Source organism: Phyllostomus hastatus, unplaced genomic scaffold (assembly GCF_019186645.2).
Source record: "Phyllostomus hastatus isolate PE091 unplaced genomic scaffold, TTU_PhHast_1.1 phas_scaffold_129, whole genome shotgun sequence".
In the NCBI taxonomy this organism is placed as follows: domain Eukaryota; kingdom Metazoa; phylum Chordata; class Mammalia; order Chiroptera; family Phyllostomidae; genus Phyllostomus; species Phyllostomus hastatus.
In genome coordinates this window covers 12,652,690-12,676,259 of record NW_025334009.1, presented here as the reverse complement: position 1 = coordinate 12,676,259, position 23,570 = coordinate 12,652,690, and the positions used below count along the sequence as shown (strand labels likewise).

The 23,570-nt window shown below is 43.6% G+C and overlaps 1 protein-coding gene across 26 annotated transcripts in view; it reads left to right on the top strand.

The window, feature by feature from the left end:
- Window positions 1–8,629, top strand: part of ARPP21 (cAMP regulated phosphoprotein 21) — a 150,414-nt gene extending 141,785 nt beyond the window's left edge. For all 26 annotated transcript variants that reach the window (XM_045857078.1, XM_045857102.1, XM_045857099.1 and 23 more), the window contains 2 exons: window positions 6,375–6,523; window positions 7,834–8,629. In XM_045857078.1, the coding sequence (XP_045713034.1) occupies window positions 6,375–6,523; window positions 7,834–8,091 (407 nt within the window). In that variant the 3' untranslated portion in view covers window positions 8,092–8,629. The remainder of the gene's footprint in view (window positions 1–6,374; window positions 6,524–7,833) is intronic.
- The last annotated feature ends 14,941 nt before the right edge of the window (window positions 8,630–23,570 follow it).

Sequence of the window (23,570 nt, the reverse complement as noted above, 5' to 3'; positions counted from 1 at the left end):
AATGCACTGTCGTCACTGGGACATGGGCTGCATTACCTTTCTCCCCATGCAGCCCCTGGCAGGTTGTTCTGCATCTGTGCCTGAGGAACTAAAACCAGTGAATAACACATGGTGATTAAAAGAGAGAGGGTGGGTGCAGAGAGTGCCCATAGATAAGGTAAAGGCCGACACTGACACAGTGATGACAGAAGTAATAATGGGCCTTAAGAATAATAACAACAAAAAAGGCAACTTCTACAATTTCTTGTACTCCCCTTTTTGAAGTCTTAGGATGATTCCATGCTGTTCTATTTCACACCTAAGAACAGAACAGTATCTGATTAGGATTTATAGGCTAGGTGTTTTGATCCAGTATCTTAATTTTTTGACACGTTGGAAGATTAAACAAAGGCTTCCAGTTAATCTATACCACTTCCTCTTTTAAAAAATCCTCCTTAGAGTTTGAGGTCCCATACGTTGCGAGGTTGGCACAGAGAGAAAAATGCTTCAAAAGATTCATACGTTGCGTTGCTTTTCAAAGTTGGCCCCACTTGGCCTGTATTGTCACAGCTGGGATTTATCCCCTTGCCCTTGTACTTGAGTAGGACCGCTCTGTAAAGGCCAGTGAAACCAGGTGCCTTCCTTAGTGCCCGAGGACCCCTGGGTCAGGAGACCGCAGAGATGCCATGATTATCATGCTACATGCCTCTTCTCCCCACCCAGGGCCACCTGGAGCACCCATGTGCTGTAGGTAACTGAAGCTAGAAAGGACTTCCTGTGGTAGTGACTGTGCCCTCGTAACTAAGTAAACCTGTGGAACAAATCCACAGTGTTCACAGAATTATGAAGCACAGTGATAGCAGTGTATTAACTCCAAAAGTGCAGTCTAGGTGGCCTGGGGGATCTTGATTTCTCCCGGCCTTTCCTCTGACACCCCAGCTTGCTCTGCAGAGTCCTTAACATATCTTTTTTGGTCTTAACCTATTTTTTGTCATTCATAACTATGAATCCTATTTTTGTTTTCAAAAGTCAAGTGATTTTCCTAGGGGCAACCAGTTGCCTGGAATAGTGCAATGACCAAATTGATCTTACATTTCATGTGAAAATAAATTATTTTTATCTTATATTTTAAATAATATTTTGCTAAATGCAATTCAGAGGAAATATACAGTATCCAAATACTGAGGAGAGCCTTATTTGAAAAGGTCCTATTAATTGAAAACTGTAGAATCAGCTGATTAGAAAGTAATGAGGTATATGGGAAGCATCTGACTGACCCCCACCCGACACCAGCCCACCTGTCTGGTGCCCCATTGTCCGAGTAACGGACTGTAACACTTATTGAGTGGTATGAGTTGCTTTTGGCAGGGCAATTATGCTTCACCTTTGATTTTCTTTCTTTGATACTAGGAAGATCTTGTTCAACAAAGTGTGGATCGTAACTCTTGTTCGCTTTGCTCAATTGTTTTAACTATTGAGAAAACAATTAATGCAGTAAATGGCCATTGAGTATCTGCCACACTAAAGTGATTATGTCAGGGTATGAAAGTCGGAAAAATGGATAAGAAATAGTACCACCACCTCATGAGGTAAAGTGAGGGTGCTGAAATGAGAAAACCACAGCTTAATCCCTAGCTTTCCCTTCTCCCAGCTGTGTGACCTCGACCAGTTTCTGCATCTCTCTTCTCAGGGGGGTCCAACCTTTTGTCGTCTCTGGGCCACACTGGAAGAAGAGTTGTCTTGGGCCACACCTTAAGTACCCTGCAACGTGTAATCACAAAAGAAACCTCATAGTGTTTTAAGTAAGTTCACAATTTTGTGTTGGGCCACAGGTTGGACACCCCTGCATCACCGCTATCCCTTTGGTGACAGGAGTTTAGTAACAGCGCCTGCCTCCCAGAACTGTTGTAGCAATAAGGAAAAGGCTTTTAATTCGCTGTTTGGATTAGAGGACATGATCAACAAAGAGAGCTAGTTAGCTAGTTTATAGTGGAAAGGCTTCAAGGAAGATGAATGTGTAGAGGGATTGATAGGAAATCAGGAAACGAAACCGGCAGATGCCGGAAAGGGGTGCGTGAACTACACAAGTCAGCACAGCGAGAGGCCAGTCTTGGAAAAGCACTTTTCTTCTTCCTCTTGCCCCTCAGCTCTGCCCCAGCGGAGCCACTGTAACTCCATCACAAAATTATATACCAACAGTAGAGTCTGGATTCGTAATCAAACAGCAGGCTGATTCCTGAGGAACTTGGAGAAGTATTTGTCTTTTGACTCGTCCAACACAAGTGATTTTTGTCTTAAGCAGTTTATTGATTGTAAACATTTGAAAGGACGTCCTACCCCGTTAAGAATACTTCATTTAACAAACACAACACGGAGATCACACTGCTTGGGTGGGAAGGGGAGGTAGTGAGGACCATCTAGGTCCTCCGTTCCTTTTCTCTGTAGATCCTGGCCTTCTTCAACTACGCCTTTCCCCATCTCCAGCCTCCGAAACTGCCAGCCGCAATCAGGGGAACGAAAACCTGAGAGGACTTTGTCATTTCATTCATTTCCAAAATGTTGGATCCATTAACCAAGTATTCAAACACAAGTTTAATGTCAGTTGCAATCATGCCAATTTATAATCCTCAATCATTTTCCATTCCTTGACAGAATATTAATGAATTCTACTCGAACTACAAATAATATTCAGTAACTATTGAATTTTAGTAGAAACACGATTACATTTTCAGATTTATAAAATCCAGACATTTTCAATCGTATAACTCCTCCATCTTAGCAGAATGCATTTTTTTTTTATTTGCTAGGAGGCATTTGTCCACTCCTAACCTTTTTACTCCCAGAAAACAAATGACGCACGTGACTTGACAATTGAATTAATCTTGACTGGAGAAGAAATAATAAAAATAGCTAATGTCTTTATGATCTTCATAGCATGCCTACAGGGCAGCTACTGTTGCTGCTTCTGTTTCCCAAGATGTATCATATCTTGCTAATCCTCAATAAATATGAAAAACTGATCATTTCACAGCTGAGGATCGACAAAGCGGAACACATTGCTCATTGGAATAGAGGAGATAAGCAGGTTACCACCAGCGCCGCCATCTCTGCCTTCGGGCGTGTCGTGTCCCAGGCAGACGCTGTCAGTTCATCCTTAGGTCACGGCTGTCACATCTCTATTTGTCTCTTCCTAGCCCAGAGCTCAGATTCACAAGCCACACGGGGTGGGGGGGGGGCCCTTCCTTTCTTAAGGACCCTTCTGCCAGCTACCTTCTGTAACATCATTTACAGAAATGGGTACCTCCAATTAAACCGTTCCAGGTGTAAATCGCTTGCCTGGAGAGCGAATTGAGTAATGAATGGGATTCATGAATATAAATTGGGCTCTCTTTATACTTAAGTTTTCATTTTGAAATGGTAGCGTGTCCTTCGCTCTCCACATAAATCTTTATTTGCCTTGAGTGTGTTTACTGGTGGGGAGCCCCAGGAAGAGCTGGTGGCCCATTGCTATGCATAACTGAATATTAAAGTTCACAAATCACCAGACCGAGGAGGCCTGGGGAGGGAGACTTGCGGCCTCTGTGTCTCTGCGCTCAGCAAAGACGCATCGCGCTCCCACGGGCTCTGCCCCTTTATGGGGATGAGCCCACACCACCTCCTCATGCATCTCCTGCCCTTGAATATCATCGGATGTGCGCCTCCTCTGCCTTCCAAGACATTCTGTTTGCCGTGTGCCTTAACAGCTCTACTATCATAAGACTTATTTTCTCTTCACTCCAATTTGAGTTTAGAGCCAGTATAACAGTTCAATCTCTCATAAGCCTCCTCGATTTATTTTTGAACAGACTCTGGGAAAGGATGGAAGGATCCATAAGCAAATACATAAATAATAGTTAGAGGCAAGGCCCTGCACCTCTCCTGACCTCCTCTGTCCCCTGCTGCCCTCTCCTCTTCGTGTCCACAAGGTAGCTGTGTGTATTCCTCCAAAGGTCCACGGAGGCCAGCTGGACTTTCACCCATGTGACCAAATTCGAGTCAAAAACTTAAAAGACGTTTCTCTCATTTTCGACCTGTGCTTTGAATTCTCAGCTGGAAATAAGGCTTTATTAAAAAGATTTACCATTCCCTGAACATATATAGAAATGGTCAGGAAGACTGCGGGCCCTGAGTTTTCCACAACTGTACCAAGTTATTTCCTTACGCATTTAACAATTCCTGTTACAATGAATTTGATGTGGCTAGGAATAATGCAAATATAAAATAATAAAAGAGCAACAGACCTTTTTTTAGGGCCAACAGATAAGTGAGTTAGAGTGGAAGACCTAGACAATAGGAAATCATAGAAATCATGTTTTTTTTTTTTAAGCAATTAATGTTAAAAGACATTTCTCCAAAGTGCTTCCGCATAGGAGGCATTCTGGGAAGTAGTGAGAACTATGACATGGCCTCGGTCACAGTTCTTGTTCCCAAGTCTGATGGTTTTTCCCTGCTGTACAAACTGTAAACGTTTTCAGGTATGCTGTCCTCGAGCTGATGGTATTAGTCTCAAACAGACCTGCAGAGCGTGTTAAAGGAAGGCTGGAACTACGTACTGTGGGCACAGTGTAGCTTGTAGAGAGATGGTCATTACTCTTAATTGTATTCTGCGTAGGTGGTGTCTCTATACAAAATTCAAAATAACCCAATACATTAAAACTATGGAAATGAAGCAAGGTGAGTGAGATGAACAGTAGCAACACAGTGGGGCACATTAGGAAAGTCAAGGGTAACTTTCCGCATTCTATACTTGCTCCGCCCACCCAAGCTCCCCCCCTCGGTGCCCATACTGACTACCCCTTGTTTCACCTCCTTCGATGAATCGAGCTCATCTCCTAACTCAGGCACTATTTGCAAGCCGTGTTTCCACGATACGTCTAAGACGGGAGAAGATACTTCTCTGGGTGGCCAAGGACAGTAAAATACTGTCCTCTGTAAAGACTGTACCACAACTGTATCCTTCTCCCCATCCTCAGTATAAAGGTAGAACTCTCACATGCACTCAGAACACAGGTAATACATTAACAATGCATGGTGATCTGAAATTTTTTTACCTTTTGTTTCGGTTTTATAAATCTAGTTGTAAGACTTAGTTTAGTGTTCATGTTAAGAAAATCTGAGACTTTGCCCTGGCTGGTGTAGCTCAGTGGATTGAGTGCAAGATGCGAACCAAAGCATCGCAGGTTCGATTCCCAGTCAGGGTACATGCCTGGGTTGCAGGCCATGGCCCAGCAACCGCACACTGATGTTTCTCTCTCTCTCTCTCTCTCTCTCTCTCTCTCTCTCTCTCTCTCCCTCCCTTCCATCTCTAAAAATAAATAAATAAAATCTTTCAAAAAAAAGAAAGAAAGAAAATCTGAGACTTTAAAGATTCCCCTCAGTGAACTGTACTAAGAGGCAGCCACAATTATTCCCAGATATGCGGTGTGGTTAATAACTCGGGCTCTGGAAGGACCTTATTTTTCAGACAGCTGAAAGTGAATTGGTTTCATTTCTCCGCCACCATCGATTTCACCTAAATCATCACTTTCTTTCCGACATTTATAAGAATGGTTCACAGCCATACTTAAAGAATACCTAAACTACTTGTGGCAGTGACTAAAATAACTAGAACAAATAGAAGTTGGTTCACTGAAAGAAAAAGAACCAAACCAATGATCCTTGCAGAAGGACACAAACAGATGCATGTGTTAAACGCTGCACTCTGTACCACCTGTTCTGGGTACACGGTCACTCACCGGAGTGCGTTACCAGAACTGTTGTCACAGAACAAAAGCACGCCATCCTCTCACTTGCAGTGACAGCCTCTTGTCTAAGGAAGCGGATGTTGAACCAGTCAGGGCAGTGAATTGTTTTGTTCATGAGGACACAGGAAATAGAAAGCACGTGAAGTTAACAGGCTATTTGGTGGCCTTTGGGTGAAATGAGGTTGTGCAGAAAGGTGACAGAATAAGAGAATGAGTCCATTTAATTTAAAAAAAAATAATAATCTGTGAATTCTCCAAGTATCATGGAGACCAAAGCAAAAGACATATTGGAAAGATATCATTTATAGCTGTTAACTGATGTCAACAGAGGCGCCTGTGTTTGCGTCACGAAAAATTCACCATCGCCACAACATGCTCACTGGACCACCTGTACAAAAATGGAAATATCAGTCAGTCATTTGGAGCCACCCTCTTGTCCCCTCTTAGAAGCAAAAAAAAAAAAAAAAATGCAGTCATACAAAACAAGCATTTGGATGACATGGAGACTGAGAGGTCTGAGGGTCAGCTTGTAAACAGGTGCTCTCATCCCCACCAAATACCACTTGTGTTTTTCCTGGTACAACCTGGTCAAAAGGTTGTTTTTCTTTGCAGGTTACCAGCCGGTCTTGTCTGGTCAGCAGGGGTTCCAAGGCCTCATGGGAGTGCAGCAGCCGCCCCAGAGTCAGGGTGTCATGAACAACCAACCAGGAGCTCCGGTGCAAAGTGTGATGGTCTCCTACCCAACGATGTCTTCATATCAGGTGCACGTCGGCAGCTTGGAAACTGCGGGTGATAACGTACATCCCTGTGCCTGGGTGGGGGGCAGTGCTGGGCATGGACACTGTCAGAGGTTGGCTTTGAGACGAGGATGTAACAGAAGTTAGAAAATGGGAAATGCATGCTTCGAGCATTACTGTGACTTGTGGACACCCTGCAGAGTGTAGTTCCGTATAAACTGCAAGAAAATTCTTTAGTCTAAACTTTTGTTCATGATGACCTTTGGGTGTTCTGTGGGAATTTTGCTTATTGGGAGAAAGCCCTCATAACGAATTCCCATTCATTTTTGTATACCCCCTGAAAAAAACTTCATTTTATCACAGTTATAAGATTCATTTTACCACAATTCTGTTATAAGAGATGTAAGAATGAATCTCAGATTGATTCGAAGGGCATTTATGGTACCTAACAATGACATTTTCCAGACCAAATCCATACTGGGTATTTAAAAAGTGTTCTATACCCTTCTGTGATTTGCATCCTGAAGTACCCCAGAAGCAGAATGAAGGGTTAGCAAAATGCTTTAATCCTTGCCTTTTGCTGCTCCAGACAACCAGGTACTTCGGGCCCTAACAAACCGTATTCACATTGTATCAACGTCTTCCTCCAGCTCCATATTCAATGCTCCCGAAAGCTGCAGACTGAGTCAGGTGCCCGGGACAAAAAGCCCCTCTTGCTACACAAGGCTACAGGCCACTTTGTTGGCATAAAACCAGAATAGGAGCCTGGCTCTCCAAACAGAGAAATCCAGAGTGGGAGATGCAGAGTGCTTGCTGCCCCTGGGCGGTCACAGGAGAGGAGAGGCTCAGAACTAACACCTCTGCAGACTCACTGCCTGCCAGATGTGCTCCAAGCATTGCACATCGTCCTTGCAATCTTCCCAGTGGCACTGGGAAGTAGGTGACGTTATGCAAATGGTCTAGGCAGGGGTGACCGACCTTTTGGCATGTCTGGGCCACACTGGAAGAAGAGTAGTCTTGGGCCACACATTAAATACACTGTGACACATAATCACAAAAATATCTCATCAGGTTTTAAGTAAATTTACGATTTTGTGTTGGGCTGTGTTTACAGCCATCCTGGGATTCATGTGGCCCACAAGCCAGGGGTTGGACACCCCCGGTCCAGGGAATCAGAGAGGTTAAGTGACTTACCCAGTGGGAAACAGCTCATAAAGGTAGAGCTGAGACTGGTGAACCCAAAAGCCTGAATATCTTTCACGACATCACAGTAGCTCATCGTGTGCCCCAAAATAACCTCTTCATGAAGGGTTCTCCCTTGTGTCTTCCTCCAGGTGCCAATGACCCAAGGTTCTCAAGGACTGCCCCAGCAGTCATACCAACAACCAATCATGCTACCTAACCAGACAGGTCAAGGGTCACTCCCAGCCACCGGAATGCCTGTTTACTGTAACGTCACGCCGCCGACCCCTCAGAACAACCTTCGGCTGATGGGCCCCCACTGCCCCTCCAGCACCGTCCCCGTGATGTCGGCCAGCTGCAGGACGAACTGTGCGAGTGTGAGTGACGCCGGCTGGCAGGTCAAGTTCTGAGCGCTCTGGCTGCGGTGGCTTTCTCCGGATACTGCCCACGGCCTTTACGGGAAGAGGAGCAAGGTGGGAAAAACTGGCCGAGGACTTACGTATTCACTCAACACTCAAATGATTGCTGCTGGTATTCTGTAAAAACAAAAAAAACACAATACAAACAAAGACTAATACACACATTAGCTGGTAAATGGTGCATATTTCTGTCATGTCTGCTAGGTATGCCTTTGTAGCTTAGCTAGTGACATGAATTCATCAAGGTAAGATTTTCTCCTACCACTGAACACCACTGTGTAGACGATCCTCTCCCTACTTTGGATTATTAGTTTTGTACTTTGTGTTGAGTTTGTGATGCTAAAACTATTTAAAAATTATATACTGAACTCATATTGTACCAAAGCTGTCATGGGGAAAAAAGCAAAGAATTGATGAATGGAAGGAATAATTTATATACACTATAGAGTTTTCTTTTTTTAATGGATATCTACTGTATTGTAGTGTTTAACCAAAATAAAACTATTTGACCTTGCGGAGGAAGGTCATGTTTTTACCACCAGTTTGGTTCAGTCTCTCTTCCGTGCGTGTGTGTACGTGTCACTGTTTCCCTCTCTGAGCCCCGTTGCATGACTAAGGCATGAAGACGATGTTCTGGGCATCTGTCAGTGAGCTGGAATCACGCACGGGAGACGTGGTCGGCCAACACTTAGCCAGCTGTAGTTCCTTCTCCTAACGCAACAGGGTCCTGCAGGTGGGACGGCATCTGTTTCATCTACTCACTGGCTTCGCATTTTTGAACTGTGCCCATGGGTTTTAGTTTTAGGGCCATCGGATGCACGTTCCTACACTTCCCCTGTGAGGACGAGCCGCATGGCCTGGTGGCAGCCGCCCCATCCCCAACTCTGTTCCCACCTTTGTTCACGTTCCACCACCTACCTGGAGAACAAGATTCCTCGGTTCAAAGGGGAATTAGAAGAGGAGGCACAGTCTAAGTCCACCGATTATATGGGGTCCTGGGATGTTGATGCCACTAGTATTCACTCAGACGTGCTAACAGTTGTTCGAGTGACTGCAAACAAGGTGAAACATAGCAATGATGTAGTCACAAAGAGTCAGAACGTGGGCAAAAGCGTTTAAAAGAGGCTTGCTGCCGCCTGATCCCAAAACGTTTCATCCCCTGGAGATCCTACAATGAAGACGGCTTTGACGAATAGTAACAGAACTCTCAGTGTCGGCTTTGGCCCCCTGATTGATATTTAGTCGGGTAGTAAAACCCCAAAGTTTTCACTTTACCTTCACGGCACAGTGACTAGTAATTTTGTATTTTATACTTTCTGCCCTAAAACTATTATTAGCAATACGAGGGATTTGCAAACTATATCTGGATAGTCCCCATTGTTTTTCATATTATCTCATTCTTTATATTAGATTTTTCTATTTTCATATTGTTTCGCTGGACATAGAGTTAAGCAACTAGTTAAGTACACTGCCAGCCCTGGCTGGTGTAGCTCAGTGGATTGAGCGCGGGCTGCGAACCAAAGTGTCGCAGGTTCGATTCCCAGTCAGGGTACATGCCTGGGTTGCAGGCCACGGTCCCCAGCAACCGCACATTGATGTTTCTCTCTCTCCCTCCCTTCCCTCTCTAAAAATAAATAAATAAATAAATCTTAAAAAAAATACTTTTCATTTGTTTAAAAAAAAAGAACACTGCCTAACTGATCACCATTTCTTAGTTTTATCCTATCATTTTATTTTTCCTTTACCCATACTCTCATTAGCTTCATCTCTTGTAAAGTCTGCCCCATTTCCCCAAATCTCAGCGTACTGGTTTCTTCATGTAAATAAGCCCTAACTATGAAAAATGTTATAAAAAGGGGATATTGTTTTTTTTTTTTTTTTACCGAGCCATTAAACCAATAAGCTGAGTGACTGTTAAACCAACGGCTGCTCTGAGGAGCAGCCAAGGGCTTGCCCCAGTAACACCCTCCCCCGATGCGGGGAGGGGTGACCTGGACAGACTCAGGTTTTACATACGTGCTCTGTTTAGCCGTCTGATCTTGGCAGGGTTCCCAAACTCACGGATCCAAATATGAGTCTGAATGTTCATCTTCTTTTCCTAGAATTCTGGGAAATTCTGATCTTTCCTGTAATGATTCCTAGAATCACTGAGCCTCATTTCCCATCGATTGGAGCCATACATCATGTTCGTGGTAAAGATGGACTGCCTTTCTCTTCGGCCACTCTTCTCCCATGTGTCACACACTTCCATGTTTAGGTATTTGGCTGTTTAAAAAAAATTGTTAGCCCTGGCTGGCATAGCTCAGTGGATTGAGCGCGGGCTGGGAACCAAAGAGTCCCAGGTTCAATTCCCAGCCAGAGTACATGCCTGGGTTGCAGGCCATAACCCCCAGCAACCGCACATTGATGTTTCTCTCTCTCTCTCTCTCTCTCTCTCAGTCTCTCTCTCTCTCTCTCTCCCTCCCTCCCTCCCTAAAAATAAATAAATAAAATCTTCAAAAAAAATTGTTGACATGATGACAGATGTCCCTCATTTTTCCCTCCTTTGCCCCACTCCACCCAGCCCCATCCTCCCCCTTACCCCCCGCCCCCGGCTTCACCACATTTTGTCTGTGCCCATGGGCCATTCATACATACATACATGTTCTTTGGCTCACTCATATGCAGAAGCTAATTAGAACAAAATATACTGACAAAACCAGAGGCATGGATCCATAGAACTGACAGATTTCAGAGGGGAGAGGGGTGGGGGAGACTGGAAGAGATTAGACATTTGGCTTTAATTACGTAAGTCTTTTTGGATACTATTTCAGACTGAGCCTTCTCCTGTATTTTCACTAAATGTTGACATTCAGCATTATCCCAAATCTTTTGTTTACTGTCTTTTACATTAGAATATTTATGACGGTAGAGTAGAGATGGTTTTATTAGTGAAGCATCTGGAGAATTTAATTTATTCTCAGAACTCTCCACTTTTTCGTGTTGGTTAATAATCTCTTCACAATCACATTTTCTATTTCTGTTTGTCAGCTTAGGTAGGGATACATGGACACACATATGCACATGCACAGATACGGTCATTCCTAGCAATCCTCTGTACCTCTACGTGAGTAGAAAGAATGAATGACTTTCGCTTTCACTTATTCAACAAGTATTTTTGCATATTTGATTATATCCAAATTATGTGGCACCATTCAAAATAAGTACAAATAGTTTTTAAAAGCACTTAGATTTATTCTTGTAAATGTAATCATACATTTGGTTATTCTGTGATAGTTGGAACCAAATGTTCTAACTAGGATACCAACAAATTTCAGCCAGAGTTATTTCATTAATATACTTCCACAGGATGTGGGGTGGGAGTTGAAGAGTGTGTTATAAAATGTGATGGAAATGGAACTATGTAATTAATTATAAGTACGGTTGGAGGGCTTAGAATAAAGTTATAAATCATCATAACAAAATAAGTGGGGTACATATGAGCCAGAGCAGCTTTACAAGAGAAATTCAAGAGGCCCTGGTGGGGTAGCTCAGTTGGTTAGAGCATCGTCCCGGTACACCAAGGCTGCAGGTTCGAGCTCTGGTCAGTAATTCACAAGAAGCAACTAATAAATGCATAAGTAAATGGAACAACAAACCAGTGTCTCTTTCCTCCTCTACCTCTCCATTTCTCTCCCTCTCTTTCTCTCTCTCTAAAATGAATCAATAAATCTTTTTAAAAAGGATATATTTGAAGGACAAACCAAACACAATTGGGGGAGAGATTGTTGCAGCAGAAATGGCTGTGAGATCTCATAGATGCCTCCCAAGGTTCTGCTCCCGCAGTGCCAGCAGCTAGAGGGTGATGGATGCTTTCATCCTCCCATCCTCCCGTGAACCCGTATTCCGTGTGCACAGGTACCTGCTGTGGACAGAGGGGCACCCCCGCCCCTCACCTGGCCCTGGCACTTGCCATCATAGACAACATGATCACTTACAGACCAAAAAAAGAAAGTACTGTAAACACCTCACCCGAAAGGTGGAATTAAAACAAATTGTTTTGGTTTTGCATCGAACTAGTATCTTAGAAGAGCACTTTCTCAATTATTTCTATGGAAGACTCCTTTCTTGAGATACGTAGAGTTGTTATATGAAAAAGACCACGGACACTAATTATTGGGAGGCATAATTAATGAAGGTTAAGCAATCTTTTTAAAAGCTTTCTGATTTCTCCAAGCCATTAATCTATCACTTTATATCATGAATTTCCGAGAGGGAGACGTACTATGCGCAGTTCCTCAAACTTAATTGAACCCAACATCCATTGATCACAGACTACATCAAAAGACTAAGGTCATGAAGAACATATATTTTTAAAAGATTATATTAGAGCATCTTTTTTTTAAGATTTTATTTATTTATTTTTTAGAGAGGGAAGGGAGGGAGATAGAGAGAAAGAGAGAAACATCAATGTGTGGTTGCTGGGGGTTCTGGTCTGCAACCCAGGCATGTGCCCTGGCTGGGAATCGAACCTGCGACACTTTGGTTTGCAGCCCACGCTCAATCCACTGAGCTATGCCAGCCAGGGCTGGTTACTTCATTTCTGTATCAACCACGTCACGTATCGAAATGCAACATCGCACCCCTACTTCCAGCTATGGCAACTTTCCACGACTGTCAACACGATGTCCTCCAAGAATGTGTGAGCCTGGAAAGCAATGCCATACCGCCACTATTTCTGGGCCTTTTTGTTTTCACAATTCTTAATGTTGAAGGAGTTTTCAGAATTCATTATATTCGTCTATAAATCACTAAAAGCAAAGGTCATGAGTCACAGGCCTCTTGTGAAAAATGCACGTAAAGGTAAGTTTTTAGAGAAGGAGCAGTTGGCTTTGCTTGCAGCTCTATGAGGCTTTTGACCCCACGTAGATGACATCTGGGCCATGCAGACATGAGGGCGGGTGAGTTACAATGCCAGCCAAGAGAAATAAATGCCGGAAGGAAAAGGAAAGACAGACGGAAAGCCTGAATAGTCTAATTCAGGCTGATCAGAGTTATACAGAAGGAAGGGACAGGATGAATACTTGGAAATTCACAGTGGGCCTGGCGGGCATGACCTTGAAAAGCAGAAGTTAACAGGCAAATGGGAGTTTCTGAAGATTTTCGAATGGAGAGTAATACAGTCTCAGCCATGGTTTATAAAGAAGTGTGGGCCTCAAAAAGGGGGACGGGCCAGACTTGAGAAGGCTCTTCGTTCAGAAACTGGAGATGCACACAGTAGTTGAGATCCGGCACCGAGCTGCCCCTGCAGCACTGTGGGGTAAATCGGAGTGAGCACTAGTGATTGACACCCAGCGATCCCACCGTGTGCCTGGCAACGCTTTAGCGGCATGTGTTTTGTTTTTGCTCCTCAGACAGACACTGCTGCATCTAAGTGCCCTGTCTGAAGCTGCATGACAAGGCGTAGTTACTGTAGCCTGTCAGGGTAAAGCAGATGAAGACAGCCGAAATTACAGGCGCCGTGGCAAGGCTGCCAAGTCTCCGTCACGGCAGACTCTGTATCGATACACAACACACAGTGAAATCTGATATGAACTTCCTATTCCCCTTGTTTTAAAAAACGGTGAGAACACTTGTCCATGATGACTCTGAAAAAAAAATTGTTTTCTGTACACTTATGGATGCCACTTGTTCTACAGAAGACCAGAAACCTCTGCCTTTTTCTATGTGCATTTGCCCCAAACCCTCTTTACTAGGAAAGTTGTTCCCTTTAGGGCTTTGAGATTATTTTCCTATAGCTCTCAGTTTTAGTGTTTGTTTCAAATTCGAGTCTCCATCACGTGCTTTCTGTGGGGTATTGCGACCTCCACTTTTCTGTGCAAATGATTTGCCTTTATTATGTGGTATCAATGCAAGAGCTTCTGTCTCTTTGAGCTGGGTTTGGCATTTTATGCATACATGGGGTGAGAGACATCCCATCATCTTCTCTTGTAGAGGAAAATCATTTCCTTGTTGATATCCTCACAGAGATCTGATTCTTCTACTGGGCACAAGGCTGCTTGCTTGAAGACCCTAACAACCAACTCCCCGTCTGCAGAAACTCAGGGAGTGCTTGGATGCTTGTGTCGGTTATTTGATTAGTTTTTGTTTTACTGCTAATTTTTTTAAATTCCATTTTTCTCTCAGTGTTAGCATAGAAGGAGAGGAAAGAGGACAGAAATTGAGCCAACAGGAGAAGACATAAATCTGAATAGGGGTGAACACCACAACTGGATGTGATGGACCGTCAAGAAACAAGCCCAGCAGGCATCCGTGGTGATGCCCAGGCCCAGACCCATTCCGCTGGAGGATGGCCATTTATTGTGGGCTTAGGGCTTCACACCTTCTGCGTCTGGTACGCACAGAGGACAGGAGTGGGGAGGGAGAAAGTGAGGCACAGATATAGGGATCCTGGACTTCAAAATACAGCAGCTTATTGTAACATTTGGAATCATGTTTCTAACTAGAAGATCCGGCGGTTCTTCTAGTGACCATATGAATGGCCCTAGAAAACACTCTGGCAACGTAGGGCCTTATTGCTTCCTCTGTTTCCCCCAGGATTTCAGAGTGTTAATATCTTTGAAACCACTCCTGTTCGCCTTGCTGTAATGCCAGCGTATGCCTCCCCAACTTCATGCGGCTTTACTTCTCTTGTGTATGGAGTTTGCAGCTGCCTCTCCTGGGTTCTTGAGCCTGTAAGCAGTAGGCCCGTCTGTACCAATATGTTCTCCCCTTTGGTGTAAAAGAGCTCAGCGAACACCTGGGTCACGAGTCCTTAAAGAAATAGGAGTGTGCTTCCCTTTCCATTACAGGGACCTTGGAAGAAATGCCAAGTACGGAAGTATCAGTCCCTTAAGTTGTTTCTAAGCCGCTGAAAAACACAGACGCAGGAAAATCACCCATTTGTCTTAAGAAACAGGACTATCGCCAGTGTTTTTCAAGGGTTTAACATTTTCAGTCTCTACAAATGAGGCCACCTTTTCAAATGAAATGCACAGGCCAATGTCATCCTTTCCAAAAGACCGAGGAGTTGCTTAAGGTGCTTAAAAGCAGGGTAATAGAGAGCAATGGCCTGAGACCGAAAAAGGCAGCCATTGAAATTGGACATTAAGAAAATTTCACTCAAAGCAAGGGCAATTATACAATGAAATAATTTCCTAAGGGAGAAACAGTGCGATGCCATTAAGAGAGTTGTTTAAAAGAGAGTGGATAAAAACAATTGCAGTTGAATCTGTTGGAAGATCATTTTATGATTTATTGCTTAGCTAGGCCTGTACGTCAGCCTCACTGGAGAGCTACCAGGCTGGAGCAGCTTCCTTTAGAGCAGCGGAGGATGTGCACGGAACCAGAGGTCTATGATGTCTGTATCCTATTTCTCTTCTTGCAAAAGCATGAGCTATAAATAGATGATGGGTAGCAGACGCAAAGACAACAAAGGGGCCTCTAGTTATTCAAAATCTACCCTGTGCTCTAGAATATTTTTAGATGCACATGTATCCACATCTATTATCTATTTCTATCTATCTATCTGTCTATCTGTCTATCTACCTATTGTCTGTTTATAGAGCTATCAAATCTCATTCAAATCTTTAAGCAAATAATTGATTTGCTCCCATGGGTGGTTGTAATCAGCTGGTATCACAGGGCATGAGGCTGCACAGCATGGTTCTCCCTTCACACTAACATACCGCACGACCTGGAGGGTGGGGCATAAAAAGTGTCCTTTACCTGAGGTCGCAAGTCCTGAGTGTGAATCCCAGCAACCCCCCACACTGGGGCTGTGCGAGGCTCTTAATCCTCTCCCAGTTTCACATTCTACATGTATAAATAGAAAGGTATAAAAAAAGTATAGGACATGCAAGAAGAACACACACGCAAAAAATCATATAATAGAAGCAAACCCCAAGATACCATATTTTTCGGACTATAAGGTACATCCTCCGCCAAATTTGGGAGGAATAATGGTGGTTAATGCTGCTGCTGAGTTCTGTTTATATTTACATTGGTGAAATATTATGTCATTGATGTTATTAAATATTTTACCACATTTTTTGCTTCAAAATTTTTTTTCTATTTTCCTCCTCTAAAACTTAGGTGTGTCTTATGGTCTGAAAAACACAGTAACTAATAAGGTTCAGGAGTAACCAGAGAAGTCCTGAAAGGCCATCATAAATAATTTAGAGAAAACAGATATTTTCAATGGCTGAAAACATGAAGGGTTTGGTTGAGACCTGAAATCTATAAAAAGGAGTCAAAGGGATATTCTAGAATTGAAAAAATGATAATGCCTGTAACTGAGAGCTACTGAGTCGGATGGAAAGAGACCTTTAGCAGAGCACAGAATTAGTGAACCCAAGGACAGATGAGAGAAAATATCAAATTGAAGCACAGAGTCACAAAACTAATGGAAAAGACAAAGCAGCCCAGGAAATGTGCTGGACAGAGATGGAATAACATGTATGTCAATGTAGCCCCAAACAAACAGGACAGAGGGATACAATAGAGGGTAAATGGTCAAGAGGTTTCCTAACATGCTTAAAAGTGTCAGCCCGTAAATTCAACATGTTCAGTAAAGTCTAAGTGAAATTAATACAAAGAAAATTATACTTCTCTTTGGGCTATTTGGGCTGAGCTCATGGCTCTGCTTGATAGCGGCTGGGCTGATTGAGGGCTGGTGGTGTGGGATGGCCTTAGCTAACGTGGGCTGAGTCCGCTCCACGTGGTCTCTCATTCTCCAGCAGGCTAGCCTGCTCATTCTCACGGCAACAAGGGGCTCCAAGAGAGAAGGCGGTAAGGCTCAGAAAGGATGCACGCCACTCCCACCACGGTCTACTAGCCAAAGCAAGCTACAGGGCCAGCCCTAGTCAGGTGAATCATCTCTGCTTCTTGGTGGCATGACATGCTGCAAGGTCCCATTGTATGGAGTATGGATTCAGGGAGGGGAGTAATTGTAGACAATTTTGTAACACTGTACTGATGCTTATCTGAGAAACCCACAGCTCTTTACGTACACATACCATGCCTTCTAATTCACAACCATAGATTGGGTTTGTTTTTATGAATGACAAAATCAAAGGACACTGCATTTGCACACAAGAATATGCAGGGAATCAATAGGAAGATGAATATGAAGAGTTTTATAAACAAACACAGGGAGACAACTGAAAGCATTGGCCTCACTCAAGAGATCAGGACTTTCACTGCTGCACTCCCTCCCTCCTTGTGTGTTTGAGGGCCTCCCATTCCAGGAAACGAGGTGGCTGGCTTTCCTTGAATGTTCCCATGTATTCCCACTCTCCCCTGCCCCACGTCATCTCCCAGCTTGGAATGGCCTACCCCATTAAGCCAAACCCTACCCGTATCTTCAGATCCAATAAGAAGGCTACACCGTCTTTCATCAGTTTGTCCCTAATCCTCCCCTGCCATCTTCCAAAGTAGGAATAAAGCTCCCAAATTCACAGTAAATGCAAGCATTGTTCACGGTACCCTTCCCTCGGCATGGTGTTCTACGTCACTCTTCTCCATGTTTTTTCTGTCTCTGAAAAGCATCATCTCGACTGCAGGATCCAAGGCAGATTCGTCCTTGTGTTCTTTCCCAGCCCCTGCACAAAGCCAGAGGGTCGCTCACAGGGTGGGTGTTCACCAGGTCGCCTGCTCAGTTTCTAAAGGGAAATAATGACATGGTTCCATTCCATTAGATTATACAGACATTTTCCGTTGTGTCTTCATTTCTCACCATACAGGATGGATGGACCCCGTGAGATTAATTTCACATGAGCAAGATGATTGATGTCCAACAAGGGGGGGAAGAAAAAGAACGTGGGCTTCCCTTCTGATGTTGACACGTGTATTTTCTTGGGCCTCTGGGCATCAAAGCCTCCCCTGCAAGCTTTGATTCATCGCTAATGAAGACCTTCTTCAAACTCTTCTCGTTCACGCATCCAGCTGCCCCTGAAAGATGTGAACAAATGTCAATTGCTTCCTCTTCCAGTTCATCACTCAAGACGCCTGACAGCTTTTGGTTTTAATGAACGCCACCAGAGCACCCGGTCCCTGCAACGCCACTCCTGCTTCCCCTTCTTGGCTCGCGGCCCACACGAACACTCCTCTGATGCTGTGGATACAATAGAGTCTGTCGAACAGATGTAATCACAAGCTACCCTCCATTTAACAGCCAATCAATTGAGCTGACATGATGTCCTCTTGGCTAGGTATTCATGCACTTATAACTGTTCTCGACTGCCTGTAAAATTCTTAATCAGATTGATCTGTTTTTCTAAACATGTGCAGAGGCTGTGCTCCTTGTTCCACCATCCGAGGTTTAAAAAACGTCTCATTATTTATTTAAATCAAATTCCATTTAATTCAGAGCCTGCACTCCCCTGGGTGACAGGAAATTCAAGCTCAGAGGTTGCTTTTCTAAAAAAATAATAAAATTGTATTTCAGAACAGTTTTATAGAATTATTGCAAAAAAAGATAGAGTTCTGGTATATACCACACCTAGTTTCTGCCATTATTACTATCTTACATTAATATGGAATATTTGTAACAATGAATGAAGTCGTGTTGATGTATTCTTAACTAAAGCCCGTGCTTTATTCAGGTTTCCTGAGTCTTCTCGGTCCGCTTTCTGTTCCGGGATCCCATCAAGGATCCAACATTAAATGTTAGCAGTCACATCTCCTGAGGCTTCTCTTGATTGTCACGGTCTCTCAGACTGTCCTTGCTCTTGACGACCTCGCCTGCTCTGAATGTTGATGATCGGGTAATTTGCAGTGTCCTTCAAATGATATTTATCTAACATTTTCCTCATAATTAGACTGCAATTAAGGGTGGTGGGAGGAGACCACAAGGTGAAGTGCCATTTTCAACATTTCATATCAAATCTACATACTACCAACATGACTTACTGTTGATGTTGACCTTGACCTCCTGGCTGACACAGTGTGGGTCAGGTTTATCCACAGTTGAGTTATTCTATTTTTTTTCCCTGTCTCCATTTTCCCTGGAGGAGATAACACAGTCAGCTCACACTTCAGGAGCGAGGAGCTAGGCTCTACCTACATGAGGACAGTGTCTACAGTTGGCTATATTTGCGTGAGTCTATTTCCAGGCGTAGCATTCTGTTCCATTGACCTACAAATCTGTTCTGCCAACAGTGCAGTTCTGATTACTATAGCCTCATAGCAAGTCTTGTTATCAGTGGTGAGACTTCCCTATTTGCTCTTCTTCAGTGTTTTGATGCCTTTTGCCTTTCCACAGAATTTTACAAATCTGTTATCATTATCTACAAAATACCTTATATGCATGTAGACAAAAGAAGAATATAATTGAAAAAACTGGAGAGAATTAATAGCACTATGTGGTAGAGGGGTCTAGGGGGTAATTTTGCCAGTGGGATCAGAGAAGACCTCCTTAGGGAATGCCATTTGAGATAACTGAATGCAGAGAAAGCAAGTCCTGTCAAGTTCAAGAAAATAGATCTCTAGGGTAGAGACAAAGGAGTGACGGAGGTTCAGTTTGCTTTCTCTTAGCCACTCCAAGAAGGCCATTCTACTAAGCTACTAAGCAAAGCAGGCCAGGGGAGAGCCGTGAGCGGTGAGGCTGACTGCAGCTGGGGCACCAGGCAGGGACTGGAACACGGAGGTGCTGATGGGCCGCTGTACAGAGCTTTAGAGAGTGACAGGGGACAGAGCGACCCTGGAAAATTGTTTGACAGAATCTAGGCAGGCACCTGAATGCTTGATTCAAATTCACATATGACAGGCAATTTCTTGCATTGTGTTAAAAAATTTTCCCACTCCTTTTTACCTTTGTAGTAGTTACAAAGGTAGGTTAGAAGATATGAAAGGAAATGATTCAGAAGCTTCTGTCCTTTCCAGTATGAACCAGATTTCAGTGACCATAACTGTCTCACTCAGAGCAGACAGAGTGAAATGCAAAGCACCGAGTCCCCAAGTCGCCTGCGATGTTCTTCATGATCTTGGACTTATTTGTGTACCAATAAGCTTTACATTTAAAAAAATTTAATCTTCTTACTTCTTTCATTACATCTCTCCACCACCCTCCATCACTATCTGTGTCTCTCTCTTCCCCTCCTAGTTCCCCCTCCTCCTTTAAATCTAGTTCAATTTGTCTATCTATCGAGCAATCATCCAGCTATTATCTATCTCTAACCTGACCTAATGCAAGGACCTGACAAGGTAAACCTGTTAGCACTGCAGCATTAGCTTGAATAGAGAGACTTCATACTTCAACAATATAGAATTGTTTGCTCTTCCCCCAACTCCTTCTGCCCTGTGCATTCAGATTGTTTCCCTTGCCCTGCGTTACCTCTACCAGGGTCCCCCCACCCCACCCTACAGAAATCCTACCGATCCTACAGGAGCCCGTCCAAATGCTATCTTCTCTAGAAATCACTCCGGGAGTGTCAAAACGCTCGAGATGACTCTTGGCCTGAGTAGCGCTAGACCTGAACTGTGCTTTGGGGAAATAACTCCGACATCAGTGTACAGAACAACTGCAAGGTAAAGAAGTAAAAGGAAATGGTTCAGGTTGCTAATACCCAGAAACCAATAGTTTTAGCGAGCCACTTGCCCCAATCTCTGCAGCTTTTGCCCCTTTCCCTAGTCTTATGTGTCGGTGGCAGAGGCAGGCAGTGATTTTATTTCTTCATGAGCACAAACGCAGCCTGGGTGTTTGATGGAGGCTGGCTCAGTCCCTATGAAGATGACAAAGTCCCTGGCTTCGTCTCTGGAGTTGAAAAAATACTATGTAAATGCGGCTGTGAGTCACACGTATTCAATTTAGGCAATTGCATTTGGACGTGTGATGATTCTATCTGAAAATGGGATCAGTCATGGAGGAAAATGGACTTGGTGAGGCTGAACAAACAAGTCATGCACCAAAAATTGAAATTTCCATTTTCCCCTTGGGTTCGTAGATGAAGTTGTCCATGTCTCTGAAGCTCTGGGGAGTTCTTTATTTCCCTTGTGTCACATAAGATGTAGGGCACGCGTGTGCGCCTGTGCATTTAGCATCCACCTGCAATGCTGCTGCTGTATTTGCTGCCCAGCACGAGGCATAGCGATGTGGCTGTCGCTGCATTTGTAAATCTGCATCCTGCGTGGTACAGGCTGCAGGACAGTCATCATGTTCCCTCTCTCCCTCCCTTTCTCCCTCTCTCCTTCCCCTTCCTCCCCTCCTCTCCCAATCTGCATCAAAATGAACAACCATAATGAAATCTGCCTGGGCCAGCTGATTGCATTTCCTGGACCAAACAAGATAAGGCTAAGGTTCTTTGGGAACATGAGCTAACTAACTTTCTGTGTTTTTGTTTGTAAAAATATGATTTCTTCTTCCCCTGTCCATCAGTCAAAGCTGATCTGCAATGTGCATTGTCATTATTGTTTCTCTGGGCACAGAGCCTTTGCTTCTGAGTCAGACTGTCCCCTAACACACTTTTGGTGACTGGGGCAGCAACTGCAGGCTGAGATTTGCTTTTTAGAATCATATTCAATACTTCATAGTAGTAGTAATAGTAGTAGTGGTAGTAGCAACAAAAGCAATAATCCTATATATTATTTATCGGGTAATTATGTACCAACCACGGTGATAAGCACTCACTACATAGTATCTAATTTAACCCCTCTAGGAATCCGTGGCAATAGCCATTATTATTCTCGTGTTGGCAACGAGGGGGTTCAGGCTCAGAGAAATTTTATCGAGCAAACAACTCTCAAGTATTAAAGCCCGGATTCAATCCCGGGTCTTTTGAATTTATCCCCTTAATCTCCCTGCCATATGCCACTCAGAACCTTTAGGAGGAGCTCTTACCCGTAAGACTAGAATCTATTCATTGTTTGGGTTTTTTTCAGGCGACATGATAGTGAGAATGGCGCTTGTTTTAGAAGCCGACCACAGCAATGCCATTGTCTGCACTGAATAAAGGAACCTGCAGCCTTATAATATGATGAGGAAAGGACAGGTTGGTGTTGCTCAATAGAATTCAAGGAACCGGTTTTGGTCTCTGCTACTTGCCAGACATGGGTAAACATTGAACCAAGGGTGATGAACTTTGCCCAGTCTTTGACACTAAGCACAGTTAGGAAAAAAGGCTCATACCAATAACAATTGAGATCAGATTGGTTTAAAATGCTATAACAAAGATGCATGAAATGGAGTGGGATGATCAGGGAACCACAGACAGTTGGCAATAGTTGGAACACTGCATTTTTTAAAGGTGATATTCCATAAAGTTGTAGATTGATAATTATATGAAACCATGTCAAGGGCTATAGCAAGGTCTAGAGGGAAGAAAAATCACACGTGTGTCTCCAGAAGCTGGAGAAATAGGTATGGAAGAAATAATTCTCCACAGGAGTCCTGGTGAGGAATGGTTGCAGACTCAGAAGGGCATAAAAAACCAGACTACTATGTCCATGGCAGCATTATTTACAATGGCCAAGATGAGGAAGCAACCTAAGTGTCCAACAACAGACAAATGGATAAAGAAGATGTGGTATGTATACATGACGGAATATTACTCAGCCATAAAAAGAAGGAAACCTTGCCACGGATGGACCTAGAACGTATTATGCTAAGTGAAATAAGTCAGTAGAAAAACACAAATACCACGTGACTTCACTTATATGTGGATCTAAAAAAAATTAATGAAGAAACAAACTCACTGATATAGAGAACAAACTGATGGTTGCCAGATGGGAGAGGGGTGGGGGGTGAAAAAGGGGAAGAAATTGACAAGCACAACTTTCCAGCTACTGAAACAGTCACAGGGCTATAAAGCACAGCCTAGGGAAGACAGTCAATAACTGCATACGGTGTCAGACGGGTACTAGACTTATCGGAACGATCACTTTATAAGTTATATAAGTATCTAAACAGTATGTTGTGCACCTGAAACTATTATACTACGTGTCAACTATAATTGGAAAAAACTGGATTAATTCCTTCAATCTACTCAATATAGAATGATTTAAAAAAAAAAAACAAAGATCATGTCATTTACTCAAGATCAAACAGCCGCTTGGGAGTGATGTCAGAGCTAGACCAAGTATCCTGAGTTCTCAATGACTGGGTGCGTCTTCGAGTCTGTGTCCCTGTTTCGAGTTCTCAAAACCACCGTGTCTACCGCAACAAGTAGCGTGTGGAACTTTCACTGAGCAGTACTGAATTCTCCACATCTGTGTCACCCTAGCTCAAAAGAATCAGTTAACATTGGTTGATGCCTTGCTTTGTCTGAGGAATTGTAAGTTACCTCACCTACAACAGCCTCCACGTAAAACATATTAAAATAGCCTTAATCCAGAGAAGATGAGTAATGCACCACGTGAGCAGGGAGCCTCAGACCACAGCCCATGTTCTTCCCACATGCACAGCTCACTTTCCCACCGGGCAGAGGGCAGTCTAGGCTATGACTTGAGAGAGGTGG